Raw genomic sequence first — 21,338 nt, forward strand, 5'->3', positions numbered from 1 at the left:
TAAAACAAGCCTATTTTTAATAGAGATTAATGGAGAGGAACCTGAAAGATTTTAAATGTTCTCTAGATTGACATTTTCTCCCTCTTCTGGGCTCAAGACAACTGTAAGTGATGCTAGATGTGATGTACTTAGCTATATATAGATATTACCATATATCATACAGTGTGAGGAAGCACATCAGCAAATAAACTTGAAATCACACACAACTCAGTACAGTTAGAGTCACGTGGTGACTTAGGTATGCATTTTGTTGAAAGATAACCTGGTAAATGTATGTTTATATTACCCCTTAGCAATTTTTTTTAATAATATATCTAGAGAAAAACAAAAAAAATGCTCATTTTAATTTATCGATTTAATTACCATGTATTTCAAAAGTAATATGTGCACACCACCTATATTGTAACACCAAGAGTGCATTTAACCAATTTGATGATATGCTATCTCAGGGCCAATCAGCATACAGAACTGTGCAAATCACAAACACAAAAAGTAAGCAAATTGAAATTAAAAAGTATTGCTTGCAGGAAATTAAGTAGTATTGCTTGCAGACAATATTGTTATACAATATAGGCTTATTCACTAGGACTGCATTATATTTTGTACAAATATAATTGCTTTTGTTTGTATCTTGCATACCCTTATCAAATTGAGAGTGAAAGCTTTTGTGGTAACACACTCACTTTTGTTTCGCAAAGAAAAAAGGCCTCAGACTCGCTGTTGGTTAAACAGGCCTTGTTCAAGTGGATTAATGGTTCAAGGATTTATCATCACAGAGAAGCCAGTTATATCATTGGTTAACAAGAACACTACAGCAGAAAATACAGCAATTACCCAAACAAGCATTAGATAGTACTATGGATCTGAAGAACCTTAATCATACTGCTATCCTGTAAAAAAAAAACAATGCTTCCATACAAGCCTACCCTATAAGCCTTGTGAAGAGGGACTTGCATATTTAAATTAATAATCACACTACCCAATGTCAAGCAAAATACACCATACAAAGTAGCTTCAGGATAGACTTGTTAAAGGACTGGTTCAGATTCATTCACTCACTTCCTTCTGACAACAGATCTACAAGTTTCTACTGATATTGGACCAATAGCTATACCCATTCAAACCAACATGCCACCTCAAACTCAAGTTATTTGTCCAGTTGAATTAATCAAAATGGTGTATATATTTAAAACAAATCTTACGTTTATTTTTAATCCATATTTTACCTCCATATTCACAATTCAGACTACACCCTCATCAGCTTTCCTAGAAAATCTAAACATCTTAAAAGTGAGCAAGCAAGAAGAATATACAACACTTAAAATGTCAACACCAATAATGACCCTTGAGCTAGGTGAGAGTAATATAAAGAAAAGGAAACCAACCTCTAAAAAGTATTTTGAGCTGTTCGAGCTGTGAAGCTGTTCTAAATTCGTAAACATGAACAATGTTGTGCAGAGTACTAACCTGTGTATGTACAGGGACCATATAAAGAACAAACAAATTCTCATCAAAATGGCCCTATTCATATAAACTTAAGTTATAAACACCTTTTTCAATGATGCACAATAGTGTGCAGGGAACTGGGGCAGAGCACATTTACATGCATTAGTTTTAAAGCTGAATTAGATTTTTTTTTTTTAATGTTTCATGTAATACTAGTACACTAAAATATGAAGCATGTGACTTTTAAAAAAAATAGTTATTTTAGGAATAAACCTGCACAATGTATTCTGTCTTTGGGGTGGCTCTAGTTCTAGTGCACTGGTCAGGATCCTGTTCACAGAACCGCTGGCACCTTGGTGGGTTTAGCCCAGGCACTCTGGTGAAAATGCCCAGTACTCCTTTAAAAGCAGAAAAACGCCTTCTGAAATCTAAAGGATAAAGAGTTTGAAAATGCTTATGCAAAAATGAACAAGTGTTTCTGGTACTAAAAGCCACATTTATATAAGTGGTCCTTTGGGTACAAATATTTATGATATTCAAAATATATAAATAAGACTTAAAAGAAAAAAGTGAATGAACTACTACAGTAAACTAATGACAGAACACATTGAGTAATACCAGCCGGTAAACTGCAAAACAGTAGCTACAATTTTATTTCATATTTAGTTCAATCAGGGAAAGAGCTGTTTTAATATCATATAGACAACCCTGTCTGATTAGAAAGTCTGCCAGCATCTGGGTTATTCGGGTGAGCTAGTTAGCTATGCCAGCTAGCTCTCTAACCTCGAACAGCTATAGAATTGTGTGTATACTCTAATACTTGGTAAAATAACTGTCTAAACATATGCTGTAATAGGCTGAAATGTTTTTATGTGGTCGGCTGCCTCTAACATCCGTAACGTCAGGTTGGAAAATGGGGGACTGAACGAAACCCGAAGGCACGTCCAGTTGGTGTCGGTTTCTCATTCGAATCCCCATTTCCACCTTAAACATCGCAACATTAACATGTAGCTGCCGCTCCGTTTAAGGTGGAAAGCGAAATTTAAATATGAAGTCACCCTTAGGTTGTGAGAGTTGCGAAAGGCAGACAACACGTTGGTAGTAATGTGTTATTCTCCTTTACCCTAGTCAGACCCATAAGACACGGGGGAGAGCGGCTGAGAGCTGTGCCCGAGTTTGGACGGCGAGCCGAAGCCCGAGAGCCTGCTAACCAGGGTTAGCTAACAGCAACGCTACCCGGACGGCAGCTGTGATGCTGCTGAATAACAGCGCGATGTTCAGACAGCCTGGTTCACTGTTAAGCTAAATAACCAACCGCAATATCGGACAAACAAGTAAAATGGTACATTCTCCAGTCCTTAATACAGCGCTGGGTATTGTTCATGTTAACCGGATATTATCGTTGGCTAGCGGCGTCTAGCTCACTAGCCCCAATTCTAGTTACCTGCTACCGACGTTGTTAGCTAACCTTAACTATGCAGCGTTAATGCTGTTTAGTTCGACTTACCGCTCACTCCGGTTAACATTAAAAAGCATTACAATGCTGGTTGTCTAGAAGAAATCTTGACTGGATCAAGCTGTGTGATCCAGGTCTGAAGGCTTTCAACAAAAGCCTCTGAATGAAGTTGAGAGCACTACGTCTTCTCGGCGGCGGCGGCGCTCACACGGCTCTAAGCAATGCGCTGCAAACGCTGCTGAAGGAAAGGAACTGCTGCTCTCAGCGAAATCGCCCTAGTGCTGCTGCTTCTCCTCTCCACTCTTCCCATCCCTCTCTCATCTCAGCGAAGAGCGCAGCCGCAGCCCTCTCTGCCGTCACAACCACGCACAAGTGAAGAGTGCTATTTTAACTGAGCCATTCAATCTCATTAGTCTACACACTATGCTTTTCCTTGTTATGAAAAGCGGCCTATATTTAGTGTCCTAAAGTTTGTAGACACATGCTCATCTAAGGCATGAGGCTGTTTAAATAGATGTTGTCCTTTTTAATTGCAGGAACAATACTGGGCAATTGATACTGGACGCTCTGATGCGAGGATTATACTGAATTCAGCCATCAGTACTAAATTGCATACACTACGCCAGTTCATCGATATTCAGTGCCTCTTGGGGAGCTTTATACCCTCTAGTTTACGCTTGACATTAGGCATGGACTTCATATGCTCATGTACATTTGCAAGAGTATAAAGCTCTCTGTGAATGGATGTCAGTGTCAGCACTGGGTCCACTTTAAAGAAGCGAAATTAACACATAGAAAAAGATGTTGTGATACATTTAAACATGTAGGTTTCAGTACCCAGAGAGAAAATCCTAATCTTGGAATACAACAGTCTGAAAAAGTTGCTCCATTATAGCCCAGGGCTAACCTTGTTGGGATGCTGACCCACAATATAATTTAGATGTTATATTGTACCCTCAGCCTCTCATGCTGGCCACAACTCATTCCACATTAGCTACACAGGAAACTAAAGCCCCGAGCATCTACATGTAGGTTACAGCATTGTTTCTATGGGGGTCCTGGGGTCTCTCATCATTGCCTGCCTGAGCCTGCAGTTTCCTGCGCTCATCACACTTAACTCATCAGGTATTTAGCAAGCTATTCATGAAGTTAAAATATGTGTGCAGAAGTTATTCATAAGATATTTTTGGGAAAACATGGCTATGGCTTTTGTTTTGTGATTCCTATCCTGCCCCTGTGGTGCTGAGACTCAGCATATAATAACTCTTCACCAGGGAAGATTTTCCAGGGGTGATAAATTGGTTTGTAGTTTCTCTGACATAATCTGGATATGGGTTCATGTATGCAGTCAGAAGAGATCCACAACTGGAAAAAAATGTCTGTGTAAAATCTTAATCTTAACTAGATCTAATCCTTTTCAGTACATTTATCTGACAACAAGTCTTGAACATTTAAAGATTACATTCAGGGAATAATTTAGTAACTAGTTATTAGTATTATTCAGTTAATTATATTGTAACATAGCAGTGGCCCACAATGAATCTCATGTGAAATAGAGCAGAAAACAGAAACAGCCTTTAAATATCCTAAATTCTAGTGGCTGTCCTTAGAAGCCAGATGGAGTCAGAGCTTGGTCTGCTATTGGTTGGTAGCTTACACACACACTCACAATGTTACAGAAGCATTATTAAATTGATTCTGGCCTCGCAGTTTTTAACACCGCAAACAATGACGTTCATCATTGTTTAAAAATGTAGATTGACTGCCATCTAGTGATGATTTACAGCTACTTCCTTAAGACAATTGCCATATTAAATAATAGCAGGAGATAATAAGGCTTGAAATAATATAATTAGTTTTAACTGAAAAAGATATGACAGCACAGCATTTCAAACTTATACATAAGACCCTAAAATACCCCAACACCGTGAAAAAAGAGAATAACATCATTGTATGATGCTGTTTTAAACACTTGTTCTTACAGAGGAACTTTATATGAAAAACATGATTTGATGCTAAATGGAGTAATGTAAATAGTATAATATTTAAAACAAAATATTTGGCTATTTAAACCAGTTTATGATTACAGTTCCACAAGTGACCTGTAGGGGACATCACATTCATATGAAAATCTGATCAAAGCCGTATTAGCAACAATCGGAAATCAACCAGAAGAGAATTATATGAGGTACTGATCAATATACACTCTATACCGGTACATGATATTAGTCGGCCGTCCTAAGAATGAAAGCCCGTTTGCATTTCCGTTGTATTCGTGTGGAGCACTTTGAAGATAGAGGTTTAAACACGGATGGGTGCAGGTGGATGCGTACAGATTTGTGGAAGTGTGCGCACTTACAAACTCACTGGCAATTTTTTAAATATTTTACAATTAAGATATTTTTTAGTTATGTTTATATATTTATACTTTAGACATAATTACTACATTTATTAACACTCGCAGTGAACACACACAGCTTTACAATGTGTATATAACTTTAGATGGTGAAATTATTTTTTTTTATTTACATTTTAATGTCTGTGTTTGGACGTCTTTTCAACTTTCATTTTTAACCTTAAGAGAACGTTGATTAGACGGCAGTCATTACGTTATTTCAACGTTGAATCAACGGCTAAATGTTTACTGGGTAGCTATCTTCTGAGGAGAACACAATTATACACCGTTTAATGAATATAGACTTTGTACAGAAATAAGGCATAGTTTTTTTCCAGTGAGAAACTAGCCACAGACCGACAGACTATTAATAGTTACCTTAACCACTGTTGTTTCTTTATTAGTTAAAAAAATAATAATAATGCATGAAACTCTTTTTTATACTTTCACACAGATAAAAGAAATGACGCCGCCTAATTATATTTTATGTATTTACGCTAATAGTACAATGGCCTCCAGCTTCATTAAATAAACATTAAGAAAAATACGTATTATGAAATTCCATTCTAAATCTTTTTTTTTGTAAACAATGGAAAATGCTTTTCAAATAAGATCATCAGAAAGGGGTACAGTATTTAAAATGGACCATCTCTTCATAGAAACTCCCGCGGAGTGTGTAAGTGCAGGTTTACAACAGATGGCGTTATGTTTCGTTTTTCTTGGCGTGCCCCTTTAAGGTCTCTTGAAGGGGAGGAGGAAAGTAGTACACACTACCTCTCAAAACAAGGGTGTAGTGTGCAGAGTGAAAGAGATGAGGCTGAGGGAGAGAGATCAGAGGAGATATCGCGAGATGGCGGAGTGAGGTCGCTGTGTGCTGTGGGTGGAGACTGTGGAGCTGGACTAGATCAGAGCTGAGCTCAGCCACAGAACAGCAGCAGGAGCAAGATTTTTCAGTACAGTACCGCTGTCAGTAAACGACCTCACTCTCTCTGCGTGAATGAATGGAGACTTGGGAAAGTGCGTCAGACTGAAACAGGGACGCGTTTGCTTTACTCCGGACACTACAGCTGGTCAGAGAGAGATACTGAGAGAGATACCGGGAGAAAGGGAGAGAGAGAAAGCAGCGTTAGCCGCAGTCACTTCGAGCCTCATTTCCCCGTCTACTCTCACCCACAGTCCGGTAAGTATGGCTGTAACCGACTGTTTACATTTTTCTGACACATACAATTTATTTGCCTACTCCTGTTTGTGAACTTGTTTGTTTGAAAAGTTTTACACCGGATTATTTCACACGAGCGAAAAGGTGGCTGTAGATCTGATGTAGTGCAGGATCGGGATCAGCACTGAAAAATGCTCCTCAACTGTGTGCACTGATTCTTTCTCTCGTATAAAAGATGACCAAACAGTAAAAACATTTTCTAGTTTTTATTTACTTGTTGGATATGTGTAATAGGAAATCTCTCCCAGTCTGCGCTTGTTATGATTTAAAATGTAACAATTAATCTACATGGATTCAGGTCAGTGAGTTTAATGATATAAAAAATGATAATATATCATCAACTACTTAATAAGAACAACAATTATTATAAGAGGTAACGTAAACCTTGTGCTACATGCAAGTACTATTTGGCAAACAAAGCATCAATATAGTTTTAAGCACCATGAATTTGACCTTCAAACCCTTTTCCATAAAAGTTTTATTATTTTTATTTTTTAAATGCAATAAAATAAGAACGTGTGCTTTATTTATTTGAACAAGTACAAAGAAAACCGTTGAGACAGAGGTATGTTTACAACCATGTTACATCACCTCTCTACTTAAATATGTTTAAATCATTTGAGAACTGAGGATACTCCTCTAATTGTTGGAGCTGTTTTCTTTGTGATCGCAGTCTGATTTCTTCTTTTTAGGCTGTGTCATAAAAGACCAATCAGAACTGCAGTCAGGCAAGTCCACACAATCTTAATGAAGTCATGCTGTCGTAGCACATGCGTAATGAGGCCTGGCATTTTTTTTTCTGAAATAACCATAAACATACAAGGAAAAGGCTTTGCATTGATGGCAGCATTTCTCTCAGGATTGGGAGTGCTTTCTCACGTAAGAATGTAACTCATGCCATTGGCAACATTTCACACCCATAACATAAGAGAGGGCTTTTGCATCTGTCACTGGTAACAGTCAGGATGGTCCCTTTAGTCTTTTGTATTAATATGTCGTCTTCCATTGATCCTGAAAACAACCCAAAACGTGGACTTATCTGACCATGGCACATGTTTCCGTTGTAATTAGGACCATCTGAAACAATCTTTGACCCAGAGGACTCTGTTGCATTTCTGCATAGAATTGTTTATGATCTTTTCATTGCATAGTAGAATTTCAGGTTGCATTTCTTGATGCAGCTGTGTTTTTCGGACTACTCTCCTGTTCCTTTGGCAATATTTATCACAGAAGCATTATGGTTTCTCTTGCTGTGCAGTCTAAGGGCTTGCAGGTCACATATTCAGCAGTGGAGTTTGATCTTGCTCTACACTGAATGATATTTTTCTGGGTTTCCTGAACATTTTATTAGGTATGGTAGATGGAGTAAAACCTAAAGTCTTTAAAATATAAAATCTAGCTTTTATATTACGAAATGATATTTTTTGAAAACTTTAACAAGTTTGTAACAAACATCCCAGATCCTCTTTTCAGTATGTTTCAGTATTTCAGAACACTGTAACATCAATATTCTATAAACCTCTCAGTTGTATTTTGCCCTGTTACTTTTTTTTACAGTGACATCACATTTTAACCGTTTTAATTTATGTAATGTTTGTTTTAGATTTTAAACGTTCGAAATTCTAAATTTATTTGTTTACACTATAAAGTTAATTTGATGAGTGAAAACATGCCATTCATTTGTACATTTAGTAAAGGTTCTAGAGGACTAAAACAAAATCACAAAATCTGATTTTGAATGTATTTTTAAACATGTGATTGTAAATAACAAGAAGAAAACAAGACAGCAATTAAATGTTAGTCTCCTGCTACTAGCCACATGTCCAATATATTAAAGTTGAATTGTGTACTAAAAAGGTGTACAAGTGAATAAGGTACACTGAGTGACTGTCCCTAACTTGGGGAAATTGGATTTCTCCTCTGGTGTGCCCAACAAGATGGTATCGCTCCCTGCACTAAGGTCTACACTACTCAAACGGACTACACCTGGCAGAAATATCTCCTAATCTCAAATAAGGCAAGATAAAAGTATAGATCAGATAAAGGGAGTGGGTTTGGGATATCTTGGGTCAGAAAGTTTCAGGTATTATAGCAACTTTTCAGACACTGCCTTATATTTAGTAAAACTCATTGTCCTATACTTGTATTGATCTCCTGTTCAAAACACAGAAGAAAATTGACAGTTTTGGAAAATGTTTATAAATAAATATACACATTCCACAAATGTAATGTTTTTATTAGATAATGTGTTCATTTACACAAAGCATATTGCAACTATAATATATCAATAGACCTATAAAGTCATTTGAATATTAATTGAAACAAGACTGTGTTGTCCCTTTTGACACAAAGTCTGTAAAATGATTTCTTCAAATCAGCTCTTAATTTTTCACGTTTACAAAAGACATGGATATTACTGTCCACCCAAAAAAGACATTCATTTTTATGGCTTCTCATAAAAACATAATATATACAAGTTCAAATATTTAGTTAAATTGGGCTGTATTCCTTCCCATTTCATGTGTCTGTACTTGCTTTATTAGTGCCTCTATATTGGTGTGTTTTGCTATCCTCCACCTCAGTGCTGTAGTCGTATGCAGGGTCTTTTTCTCAGGAGAGCCAGTGACATTGTTTCTTGTAACCCCTGCTGGAAGACTGCCTCAGCTCCATTCCTCATCCATCTCTGGGGAAGCGAGGGGTGCTGGTACAGGCCGGCTCTTTCATAGCATGCAGTCGTCAACTGGAAAGTTGTAGCCCTGCAGAAAGTGTTATCAGGACACTTATTAAATTTAGCTGCCAATTTTTATACTTGCTGTGCTCTAATTTGGAATAACCTAAAAAAACAGCTACACAGGTTTCAACTTTTTGTGGCATTAAAGGAATACAATGTAAAAAAAAATTGTCTCCTGAGCACCCCCTACCTGCTGTTGAGTGTAATGTCGTAAAATCAAGTCTCTCACACATCGCTCACTCACTTAAACAAGACAGGTGTTACACCAAATTCTGTGACAGTCGAGTTCTGTGACTCTAGAGGGTGCTACTTCATATCCTTGGCATAGCGGGTCACGATTTTTGACAGCTGCCATAAGAATTTGTAACCCCCCACTGAATCTCCATATAAACCTTATAAACATTCATGCTTAAGTACATTTATGTAATTAATATTCAGTGGGGTCACAAATTCTGACGGCAGCTTTCAGACGTTGTGATCCCTATGCTGGACATGGAGCAGCGCCCTCTAGGGTCACAGAATCCGGTGTAAAATTGGCTGATTTTGAGCCAGGGGAGTTTGTGTAATCGGTTAAATTGAACCATATGATAAAACCCATATATCGCTCATAATAGACACTGGACCATGTTATTACAACCATAAAGTGTAACTTTGGTACACTAGCCATTATAACCACAGCAACCGACAGTCAAGCACTTATTACCAGAATTGATGTCCAATGCTAACAACTGAGCTAATCCGGCTAAAAAGCAGGTGCTAGCACCCGCCCTCGTTCATCAGTAACATTCAAAACCAGATTATAACACTGTCCTCAACAGTGTTCTCCTCAGCCTGTAAGCTCCTATGTGCTGTTAAGCGTTACCCATTTCTCGCAAGAGTCCTCCGCCCCATGATTCAGAAGTCGCTTTGTGCAGTATACCAAAAGAGGACCCAGCGTGGCTGCAACAGAGGCTCTATTCTCTCTATTACAGCTCTGTGGAACATCACAATCATTTAGAAGCTGTCATTTTAAGGTGAAAATACTACACAGTGTTCCTTTGATGAAATTGTTTCATTTGTATTATTGTTATTTTTTTTGTTCTGGGTCAGGTATAAATATAGTCACTACCACAAGTCTGTCAACTTTTATCAGTAAGAAGCAGTTATTTAATGAACTATACAAGGCAAGTGTTGAACTGTGTTTGTATTATACAGTAGATTTATAAGTGCTCTGCATCAGGAGTAATCGGGTCAGAGGACAAAACTTCCCACATTCAGCCTTTTTACAGTCAAAATATTATTAATGAGATAGAATATTATATGTTAATTATGAAATCCTGCAGCTGACATAATTACTGAAATTATTCCATTTCAATCAGTGTGGGCAAAAAAATATCCCTTAAGATTTATCTTCTGCCCGGGTGTAGATCTATGTAAAATGATTGCACTCTGGACTGACTCTTCAAATTACTTTCAACTTTTCATTATTTCTATTAACTCCATCGGCTGAATAAAAAGTGCTGATATATCAGAAAATAAGACCGGGACAGTCTTCATGGTTGAAAGGACAGACAATAAGGCAGTGGGAAAGGGAGGCGTAATATATATCCTCAGCCTGTAAGCTGTTTGTGGGTTGAGTTTGGGGAATTGGACTGGAACCGAGCAGGGGGATCTCCTCAGTTATCCTTAAGGGACACATCAGGGAAGAGAGCCAGCGAAAGACAGAGACTAGTGTCTTTCCAGGAGCCTGATTAAAATGCATTGGAAGCACCAGGCTGCCTTCCCCCATCATTGTGGTGCTTATCATCCACACAGCAAACAACACAGCTGTATAGCACAGAGCCAGGGGAGCCCTGTCAGCCAGGCCAAATGCACACACATGCAGACACAAACACACACCTGGAGCCTTTGATTCCCCCGCTACCCTGATGTCATCCCTTACTTTAACTCCCCATTCATACAGGAATGGAAGAAGAGCGTTTCAAGGACATGCCCTCCTCTTCCTATATGAGTGCTGCTAAAGCACAGAGAATCCTGTTTGAATGGCTCCAGTAAAGCCGGGTCTCCTGGTGCTAACTCCTCAAAGAGTCTTTAGTGTCTTTAGCAAATTAGTGTAAATTTACTTGCTTCAATGTCTCTTTAATGTGTTTGCCTGTCTCAGTGCTGGGAATAGATATTAAAGCCTTTTCCCTAGGATAAGAGCTTGACTGAATTTATGTCGTATAGTCAAGCTTTTATACATTGGGAATATATGTATATGTTGATGCATTTCATTTTCATATTTTAGCTGAAGATTAGCCTGAATTACAAATAAGCTGATGCATATTAGAGATGATAAACAATGTTTATTAATAGAAATGTGATGTAAGATTTAGAATCAATCAGTATTTGCCTAAAATTATATGTCAGTATTAGACAGATATGTATTGGGCCAGTATGTACTGTGCTCCAATAGATTTTATAGTGTTTACGTGACTGGGTTAGTGTGATAAGTCATGCATCGTTTTATCCATTGCCATCCATGGATATGTTATCTATTAAGCTCTCTTCCAAATTACTAAGAAATCTAGGCATCAGCCAACATCTCCCATATTGTTTTATGATGTGGGGCTAGATGAAACATTCCCGCCACATGGCCGTCACTCTCTGTCTCATTTCATCTAACAATAGGTATGGCTTGTCACATAATGCACATTGTCCAGCTTCAGTGAAATAGGCCATAGCAATCAGTCGCTAGCCTCATTAGCAATGCTTCAGAGAGATACTGACCAGCTTAGGGATAATGAAAGGTGTGAACCTTGACAAAAAAACAACAACATCCATTTATTAAATTTTAAACATTACAAATTATTTTCTACTACATTCTGAGCTCATGCTGTGAATTTACATTCTCTCAGAGGCTTTTACTTCACTGTTAATTATAGCCATTGCTATGCATGTTAAATTAAAGGTGACATCTGCAGGATGCAGAGGTATCAGTGCGATACAGCACAGACTTATTGAAGTGCCTTGTTTTAAACTGCAGCTTGCAGTAGGTTTTGTGTAACTCTTAGGCGGAGACAGTGTGTTATATGAACCAGTGAATACTAAAATAACGGTTAGAATCTGGATAAATTATTCTGTATATTTTCTGTCTGAGTTACTGTGAAGAATGCTTGAAAATAGTAATTGCTGTGATTCATAACATTAGCCTGTATATTGTACTTTCCTCTGCTTAATATGTTTTTGGTAGGTCCTTTTAAAAGCACCGAACCCAATCGTTAGTTTTAATTGTTAGGGCTTTTGTAACATCATTTATTTGAAGGATTTTAAAATGCAGTGTTGTGGGTAGACTGGCTCTGATACACTGTGAGTGGACGCAAAGAGACACACTGTATATTGTGGGAGTGTGTATAAATATTATTTTAGACCAAAATAGCCTAAATGAACAGTGGTCATAGCTATAGCCATAGTTTTTTAATGATTAAATTGTTAATATTATTAGGAGGTGCTGTTTCATACAGGAAATATTTTAACAACATCTTTGTAAATTACATGCAATGATTTACTAATTATATAGCAGATCTATTTGCATATTTATTAGGAACTACTAATATTTCAGACAGACGAGTTTGAACATTTATAGAAGTAAAATGACCCCTACAAATGTCCACTACATATCAGTATGCTAAAGGAAGACTCACAATGGTTAATTTGAAAGTCATGAGGACATCTGGACGCAAAAATTCTGAAGCTTGTCCTTGTCTCATAGAATGGCACTAGGGACATGTCTTTGGCACAAAGTAATTGGGTGGGATGTTATCCTCAGATTTATCTAGCCACCAAATCTTCTCAAATGCAGCAACTACCACGGCTTCATTCTTAAACAATCATGTTAGCCTGAGACAGTGCCACCAAGGCATCGTTAGCTAATTTCACTACCCAACTGACATTTTTCAGGAGTTCATTGCTTGGCTCTGAGCGTGCACTCATCCCTCTAGATTTGCCTGTTCAGTGAGGGGGATGAAAGCACGCGAGTGGCAATGCTGCTGCTGCTGTCCTTGTCCTGGCTGACTGGAGGGGGTAATACTGCCTGAGTCTCAACAGCATCTGACACTCTGCGGATAAAAATGACATTGAGCAATATTTGCCCTTTATATCATATGTTCACATCAGCCATTCTTGTTCAAGAGCTGACCAAGTGTGGGCTGTTCCACTCAGATCGAGACTGTGTAAATGTGATGCCAGTGTTTTCTGTCAAAGCTGAGCAATCCTGTGATTTAATTCTTAGCATTTACCACTAGTACTGAGCAGCCCTGTCAGCTGTTAAAAGCTTTTTGTATCTACCCTTTACAGTATGAAATGAGTTCTGGCGGTTGGATTCAGCAATAGAAAAATGCAGCAAAAGACTGTCACTTTTGACGTCCATCAGAATGTTTCTCTTTCTATCATGCCTGACAGCTAAAAGTGACATTTCCCAGGAGGGATGGAGTATAGGATTATTAGAGAAGATAGCAAGAAGTAGTTTGACCAATTTCACTCAGAAGTACTTTCTCTCCATTTCCTCCCTCAGTTATTACTGATCATCATCCTTAATTATATAAAATCCATCACAGATTATCTGCAACTAACCAAGGAAGCCAGAACCTGTGTGCTCAAATATAATTGTCCCAAATTAACCTTTAGTATGCTGTCAGGTTTCTGGCACTCAACTGTGCAACTTTTATTTAAAGAAGATGCAATAGATGAAGAATTTGAAAGGAAGAAGCTGATGTACATGGACTTGGCGTCTGAGGTGAGGGAACGCAGGTGGCAGGCACATGTAAGACCAGTGGACATAACTGTTAGGACATTTGTTGCCAAGTCTGCCACAACCCTGCTTGTGCAGTTAAGCATAAAGGGCAGAAATATAAGGGCAGCTGTGAAGTTATCAGAAGTAGCTAAAAGGTGTATTTAGTGGTTTTGGATAAGGAGAGCACAGATTAGTTGGGGAAGTACACTAAGTTATTGTGGTTGTTGGTAATGTAGCACATAAAGATCACATGGAACTGGTGGCACTGTGCATGCATTAACGGTGCCAATGGGGCTAGGTACAGCAATGAGAAGCCTTAGTTGTTAAGGGTACCTGGTTGCTAATCGGGTTGTAAATGGCCACAGCAACCTTAGTGGTTAGGTGTAGGATTTAAAAATAGGTGATAACAGAAATTTTGTGGCTGCAGGTAGGTCCCACCCGATTCCCTTCCTATGTGAAGCGCTAATGGATTGGCAAAGTATATTTGACATCTTATCCTGTGTACGATTATAATTAATAACTATTCTTTTGGATTGAATAGCCATTAGAAATGACACAGTAATTTACTTTTAGTACAGCCTGCAGATTTTAGGACTGCCGCCAGCAGAATATCCAGAATCAGATTTCAGCAGGAGGTATGCAGCTTATAGCACTTTATTTCCCATAAAGAGTGCTGAAGACACATGCCTTGTTCCCTGGAAAAAATGTGTAGGCTTTGGGTAATGCCCGTGTAGTCTTAGACATCTAGTATTTCAAAAGATTTCACTTTTTGCCTTGTTCATATTTGATTAACAATAATAAAAAGAAAATTTTTTTTTTGTTTTGTTTATTTGCGTGTTTCATATTTTTAAAGCTGTTACATTGCACCCCAACTTTGTAAATATTCAATACATCTAATTTAGGTTTGGCAAATTTGATAGACATCCACCTCTTGCTTATGAATGGCAAACCGTGCACAAGAATGAGTCTTAACGATTAACAAACATGGGGTGGTGAGACCATATCAATAACACACTGTTCTTCATTGTTCCCCACAGAACAAGTATAATTTGTGTTGGTGGTATCTAAGTGTATGTTGCACTGTTATGAGTGAATCAAACAGTACATTTGTGACTCTGAGAGAGATGGAGGGAGCAGAAATAGGACCTTTTTGAGTTTTTCGTGCCCTTAACTTGTTTCTTCCAGAGGGCTATGGACTGTGCAGAGTCACAGACTGGAAGATTACAGCATTGGCCCATAGGGCAACTTCGTTCTCACAAAGGAGGCAGCAACGTTCACTGTGCACTCAAGGCATCTGAGGACACTCAGAGAAATACACTGCTGGACTTAAGTAAAGTGTGTGTATGCGTGTGTGTTTGACTGCTGGATGTGTTCCATGGCTCTGATGGCTACTTGAGAATGGCAGTAGCTCAGAAAATCAGATGCTGAGATGAGAGGTTAAGCCAGGGGTCCTCCTTTTCCGTAACCCAGTACAGAGAGAAAAGAGATACGAGTGGAAATAGAGTCAGGCTTTGAGTCGGAATCCTTCCTGATTACTAAGAACCATTAGGTGGAAATTTGTTCTTTGTTCATGTCATCTTTCTCAAAACTAATTTCTCAGATTACAGTTATGTTATTAGGGCTATTTTTATTAGGTACATTAGTGACCAAGTAATCTACATATTATTTTGAGGAATTAATTGAGTAATAATTTAAACACAAAATAAATACAAATAACAACAAATAACCTTAATTCAGACACTCATTCATTCATTCATAAATTTGTCAGATTTTTGAACGTGTCTTAATAATGACCCCTGATATCCTGTTTATTTTTTTGACATTAATTGATTCAGAAAGAATGCACAGTTTGATTTGTTTATATTTAAATATGCAAATTTTAATCAAAGAACCCATATAAGTCTATTTACATTCATTCATTCATTGTCTGTACCCGCATATCAAGTTCAGGGTTGCGGTGGGTCCAGAGCCTACCCGGAATCACTGGACACAAGGTGGGGACATACCCTGAAGGAGGCGCTAGTTCTTGGAAGGGCGACACACGTTCACTCACTTTTGTACACATATGAGTAGCCAATACATGTATCAATGTGTGTTTTTGGACCCTTTGAGGAAATCAGAGCACTCCAATTACAGTATTTTCCTTTTAAAAATATATATTTTATATTTATCTTTTGCTTTAAAATAAAACAATTGTTAAAGTCTTTTTAACTTACCAAAATTAAAATTGTTATATAAATAAAGTTGATGACTATTATAAATGAAAATGCATGTCTCTGATATAATGGTACAGTATTAAAATTACCAGTATGTCCTGTTCGTAACTGACTTTACTGTTCTTGATTATTGCAGGTGGAGTATGAGCGTGGTTTCAAGACTCCTGCGATGCGTGCTTTAGGCTGTAGAATGAACCTGCCGGCAGTGTTAAATGGCCTGCTGGTGACTGTGGTAGCAGCGCTGCTCTGGAAGTATGTTCGGCTAAGTGAGCACATGTCCTTGCTGGAGGAGGAGCTACATCTCACACGGCAGTCCCAGGAGGTATCGCAGGTGCGCATCGATTACCATGCGGCTCTACTGGCACTGCAGGAACAGGGCACCAGAATGGTTTGCACGGGAAAGATGCACACCGACCGCATCTGCCGCTTTGACTATCTTTGTTACTGCACAGAGGCTGAGGAGTTTGTCTTTTTTCACAGCAATGCCTCAGTCATGCTCCCAAATCTTGGCCCTCGTCGCTTCCAGCCCGCCCTGCTGGACTTGTCCTCTGTAGAGGACCATAACACTCAGTATTTTAATTTTTTGGAACTGCCTGCAGCTGCGCTGAAATACATGCCGAAGCCTGTGTTTGTGCCAGATGTCACTCTGATTCTGAACCGCTTCAACCCTGATAACCTAATGCACATCTTCCATGATGATCTTCTTCCTATATTCTACACCATGCAGCAGTACTCAGACCTTGATGATGAAGCCAGGCTCGTCTTTATGGAAGGTTGGGCAGAGGGGGCTCATTTTGATCTGTACCGTCTGCTAAGCAGCAAGCAGCCGCTACTAAAGGACCACTTAAGGAACTTTGGCAAGCTAATGTGCTTCACCAAATCTTACGTGGGATTGTCCAAGATGACAACTTGGTATCAGTACGGCTTTGTTCAGCCTCAAGGTCCCAAGGCCAACATTCTGGTGTCAGGTAACGAGATCCGTCAGTTTGCCTCCTTCATGATGGAAAGACTGAATATCACAAAAGAGCAGAGGTCAGAGAACGACGAATATATAGTTGTGTTTAGTCGTGCTTCAAACAGGCTAATACTCAATGAGGCGGAATTGATTCTCGCTCTGGCTCAAGAGTTCAAGATGAGGACGGTAACTGTGTCCTTGGAGGAGCAGTCATTTGAAAGCATCGTCCAGGTCATCAGTGGGGCGTCCATGTTGGTCAGCATGCATGGAGCCCAGCTGATAACTTCAATGTTCCTGCCACGAGGAGCTGCTGTGATTGAACTCTTTCCCTTTGCTGTCAGCCCAGAACAGTACACACCATACAAAACCCTGGCCTCTTTGCCAGGAATGGACCTCCAGTATGTATCATGGAGAAACACAATTGAGGAGAACTCTGTGGCTTATCCTGATCGTCCTTGGGATCAGGGAGGTATCGGCCACTTGGAGAAGGCGGAGCAGGAACGTATCCTGGCCAGTAAAGAGGTGCCTAGACACCTCTGCTGCCGCAACCCAGAGTGGCTTTTCCGCATTTATCAAGACACGATTGTGGATATTCCGTCCTTTCTGGAGGTCCTTAGCGAAGGTCTGAAAGTCAAACCGAATCTGAAAAAGTTGAAACCTGTCAGCACAGTACATCCGGGTCGCGTCAGGCAGCCAAAGTGTCAGACATCAGTGCAGGCTACGAATGAAGCGAAGCTTGCTGTGTCATGGCAGATCCCTTGGAATCTAAAGTACCTGAAGGTGAGAGAGGTTAAATATGAAGTATGGATCCAGGAGCAGGGGGAGAACACATACATGCCTTACATTCTCCCTCATCAAAACTACACCTTCTCTGAAAACATTAAGCCCTTTACCACATATCTAGTATGGGTGCGCTGCATCTTTAACAAGAACCTTTTGGGACCATTTGCAGATGTTCTTATATGTAAAACCTGACTCAACTAAGCTTACTCTTTGATCACCAGTGTCAGGGATGTACTGAAGTGCTGTGAAGTTGGATGTTTCAGTGGAAAAAACAGATTTTCCTGCCATTTGAAACCTGCTGTGGAGCATTATTACAGTCTGTGAGATTTAAGAATATTTGTGCTGAGGAGCTCTAATGATAATACAGACTACTGAACTGCCAAACTAGATCCACTCCAAAGACTTCTCCAGCTTGGTCATGGATTTAAAGTGCTCGTAGAGAAAAGTTTTGAATTCAGATTTTATTTATAAGAAACGAGTAATGTGAATGGTAATTTCTTCTTTTATTATTATTATTATTTATTAGTCAAACATGTCTGCTCCTGTTGAGATTACCGTGTATGTGATGGTGTGTGGCTGTGTGTGTATGTTGATAGAGACTTCAAGATTTCATACATTTTGACACAAGTGGTTTTGTTCATTTTTACAGCTTTGAGGTTTGTGCGAATTTGTGACTGTGCCCTCTTGAACAAATGCTTTGCATAGTCATCACAATGCCTTTTATGATTGGATAGTGAAATATTAGGTACATTTGCATAAATGCAAGTTAGTACCATAAAAGCCAAAGTGGACTTAAAAATGTGTTCCACCCACTCATCCATTTTGTGAATGTGCCAGCTTGTACTGGTTAGTGCTTTTGTGCTGATATTCTTATTTGGGCCATTTTATACTACAAGCATTTATTTGATGCTCACCAGCTTTTAATTTACATACTTAAAATGGAAAGCATTTGCCAATGGTGGGGTTACCAGTATTTTAATACAGAGGTGTACTAAACATGACCGTTTCAAATGAAAGTATATGGAAATAAGTAGATAGAGTGCTGTAGTTCGGCTTGCTGAGTTGCATGTAAACTGTAATAGAATCAGTCATTGTTTACTCTGTGCTACAGTACATTATTTAATGCTTTCTCATTGCCCCCTTGTTATCCCTTAGTTCAGCATCAGTACATGGGCACTTTCTCTTATGCTACCTAATGCTACTTATAACTGGTTTTTAGTGACATATTTTTGTGTTGTTCACCAATTTAAAGAGCATACCTTTGACAGAATTGCTTGTGCAATTTCTTCTTGTCAAGGAGTGATTATTAGAGAGGAATTCCACTGATGTTTAAAAAGATCTGCTTAGTTCTATCGTTGAGAAATAAACAGAGTCATGCAGAGTGTTCTGATATTAAATGGATCTATATGCAGGAAGTGGCTGATATCTTTAGAGGTGGTGGTGGTGGTGGGAACCAGGGGTCAAAATATCTACATTACAAATAGATGGCTCTCCCTATCCTCTGGGAGGTTGGATCCAGGACCCCTGCGATTTATCAAAATCTCTGGCTGTTCAAGTTTCTTATATGAAATGGTGTACTATTTGTGAATAGCCTATGCACATCCTCCCTGCCAATTTGTGCAATGGCATATATGTATGTCGGTACATACATTTAATGACAGAATGTTGATGGTAAAATTGTGGTAAATCTACTTGTTATTTATTTATTTATTTTGAGGCTGGGGGAGTGGGTGTAACTCTTCACAATAAACATATTTTAGTCCAAAACCTTATCTCAAAGCTATCATAAATCATTGTTTCAGACATTAGGCAGCCTTTTTTTTTTTTTTTTTTTTTTTTTTTTTTTTAAACATTTCCTGTAAACTGGTTTCTGTGTTGGATTGGCACCCTGTCTGGGGTGTGATCCTGCTATGTGCCAAGTGATTCCAGTAATACTCCAGACCAACTGTGAACCTGATCAGGAAGATAAATTAATGAACCTCATAGGTCTCTCAAACATAGCTTTTAGAGGCAATGAAGGAAGAATTCTGACTGGGAACGTTTCTTTTTGAATAGTGCAGTTCACATCAAACCCCTCTGAATGGCCATGTTTATATCTCAATTATTTATGGATGTGGAAAATGTGAGCAATTTGCGGAATGCCCCTTTAATGCTGGAACAGACCAAGATGGTTTGGAGGAGCACAGATATCTGTTAAAATCTTGTTAGAAACCCTGTACATTCTCCTGTACTTTGACTTCTTGTATCTGATGAAGGCAGCCTGTTGTTGAGATCATGCTTCATTAAGATGGCACCTCAGCTATACCCTCTATTAGCATAACTTGTGTTTTGAATGAAATAATTACATGCTAATTATATTCTTGTGTAAGCTGAGGATAATTAATCCATGCAGGGTCTAATATGAAAAAGATGTGTAAGGTCTACTGACTGTAATCAGAGGAAAAAGGAAATATAATCCTATACTACTAGCTACCTGTGCTTGACTCTTGAGGGGGTAGGAAAATCAGGCTTGGTGGTATATGTTCAATCAGGGCATCTTCAATTAAGTAAAAATGTTCTTTATCTGATTAGCAGGACATTAACTATGTTGGAACAAATCCTTGTTTCTCCAATTTTCCAGTTTATAAAATATGTTCTGAAAAAAAAAAAAAACAAACAACAAGACATTGTTCCTCCTCCGTTAATGTTGCTGCTTTGGAGATGTGGGTTTGTTCCAATGATGTAATTCACATGTCACTGTAAAAAAGTGGAAGAGAGGGCCCTGTTTATTAAGCATGGATATCTGCCATTTTGAAGGCCATTGACTATTTGCATATTTTATTTACTGGTTTAGGACACAATTTTGAGTTAATGATTTATTTTCATATTCCTCATTCTTAAATACAGTGTGTGTAATGGTTTACTTTTTGTTGTTGTTTTTTTTTGCCAGGGTTTAATTGCTTAGTGCCCGTGTCTGTTTATTGTTTGGAAGCCACTTCATATTCATTGAATAATGTGTGAAATACACTGGAGCCCCTTCTGCAGAGTACTGGCTCATTCACTTTATGCAGAAGGTTGACGTATCATTTGGGGACTGGTTTCATTAGGGGCACTGAAGCATGAAGATCACTAAAAGATGGTACAATGGGTATGGCTCGACTTTACAAAGTATTTTGAAGTCTGGATACTGAGTAGATGTGATTAGAACAATAAAATGTTTTTGGGATTTATGCAATCTTTGCTCATTTTTTGCTGATTATATACATTCTGATTTTAGAGGAGTGTGAAAGGTGATCTACACTTTCTCAAGTGGTTGTTCCATCTTTATCTCCTCATGTCCTACACTCTTCGCTCTGTGCTATTTTCTGCTAGCTTAGCATGAGGTGTGACTTCAATGTGATGCTTCTT

General features: G+C 38.6%; 2 protein-coding genes across 3 annotated transcripts in view; one reads left to right on the forward strand and one right to left on the reverse strand.

Annotated features, from left to right (window-relative positions):
* snrka (SNF related kinase a) overlaps positions 1-3,195 on the reverse strand; it is a 37,728-nt gene extending 34,533 nt beyond the window's left edge. Inside the window, exon 1 of the mRNA XM_066682528.1 lies at positions 2,954-3,195. The gene's annotated coding sequence lies outside the window, so the exon portion shown is untranslated. The remainder of the gene's footprint in view (positions 1-2,953) is intronic.
* A 707-nt stretch (positions 3,196-3,902) lies between these two features.
* Positions 3,903-21,147, forward strand: pomgnt2 (protein O-linked mannose N-acetylglucosaminyltransferase 2 (beta 1,4-)). Of its 2 annotated transcripts, none has more exons than XM_066683975.1 (2): positions 3,903-4,027; positions 16,350-21,147. In XM_066683975.1, the coding sequence occupies exon 2, from the start codon at positions 16,383-16,385 to the stop codon at positions 18,141-18,143; it is 1,761 nt and encodes a 586-aa protein (XP_066540072.1). In that variant the 5' UTR covers positions 3,903-4,027; positions 16,350-16,382; the 3' UTR covers positions 18,144-21,147. The 2 variants fall into 2 exon arrangements, with proteins under 2 accessions (XP_066540072.1, XP_066540070.1); XM_066683973.1 differs by lacking the exon at positions 3,903-4,027 and adding an exon at positions 6,129-6,477.
* Positions 21,148-21,338: the final 191 nt, after the last annotated feature.

Source organism: Hoplias malabaricus, chromosome 10, assembly GCF_029633855.1.
Source record: "Hoplias malabaricus isolate fHopMal1 chromosome 10, fHopMal1.hap1, whole genome shotgun sequence".
Classification (NCBI taxonomy): Eukaryota; Metazoa; Chordata; class Actinopteri; order Characiformes; family Erythrinidae; genus Hoplias; species Hoplias malabaricus.

Excerpts from the sequence above, each read along its gene's own strand:
- pomgnt2 (XM_066683973.1), top strand. The coding sequence starts at position 6,295 with ATGAATGGAGACTTGGGAAAGTGCGTCAGACTGAAACAGGGACGCGTT. Across the intron at positions 6,478-16,349 it reads CTACTCTCACCCACAGTCCG|GTGGAGTATGAGCGTGGTTT; the intron begins GTAAGTATGGCT and ends TGATTATTGCAG.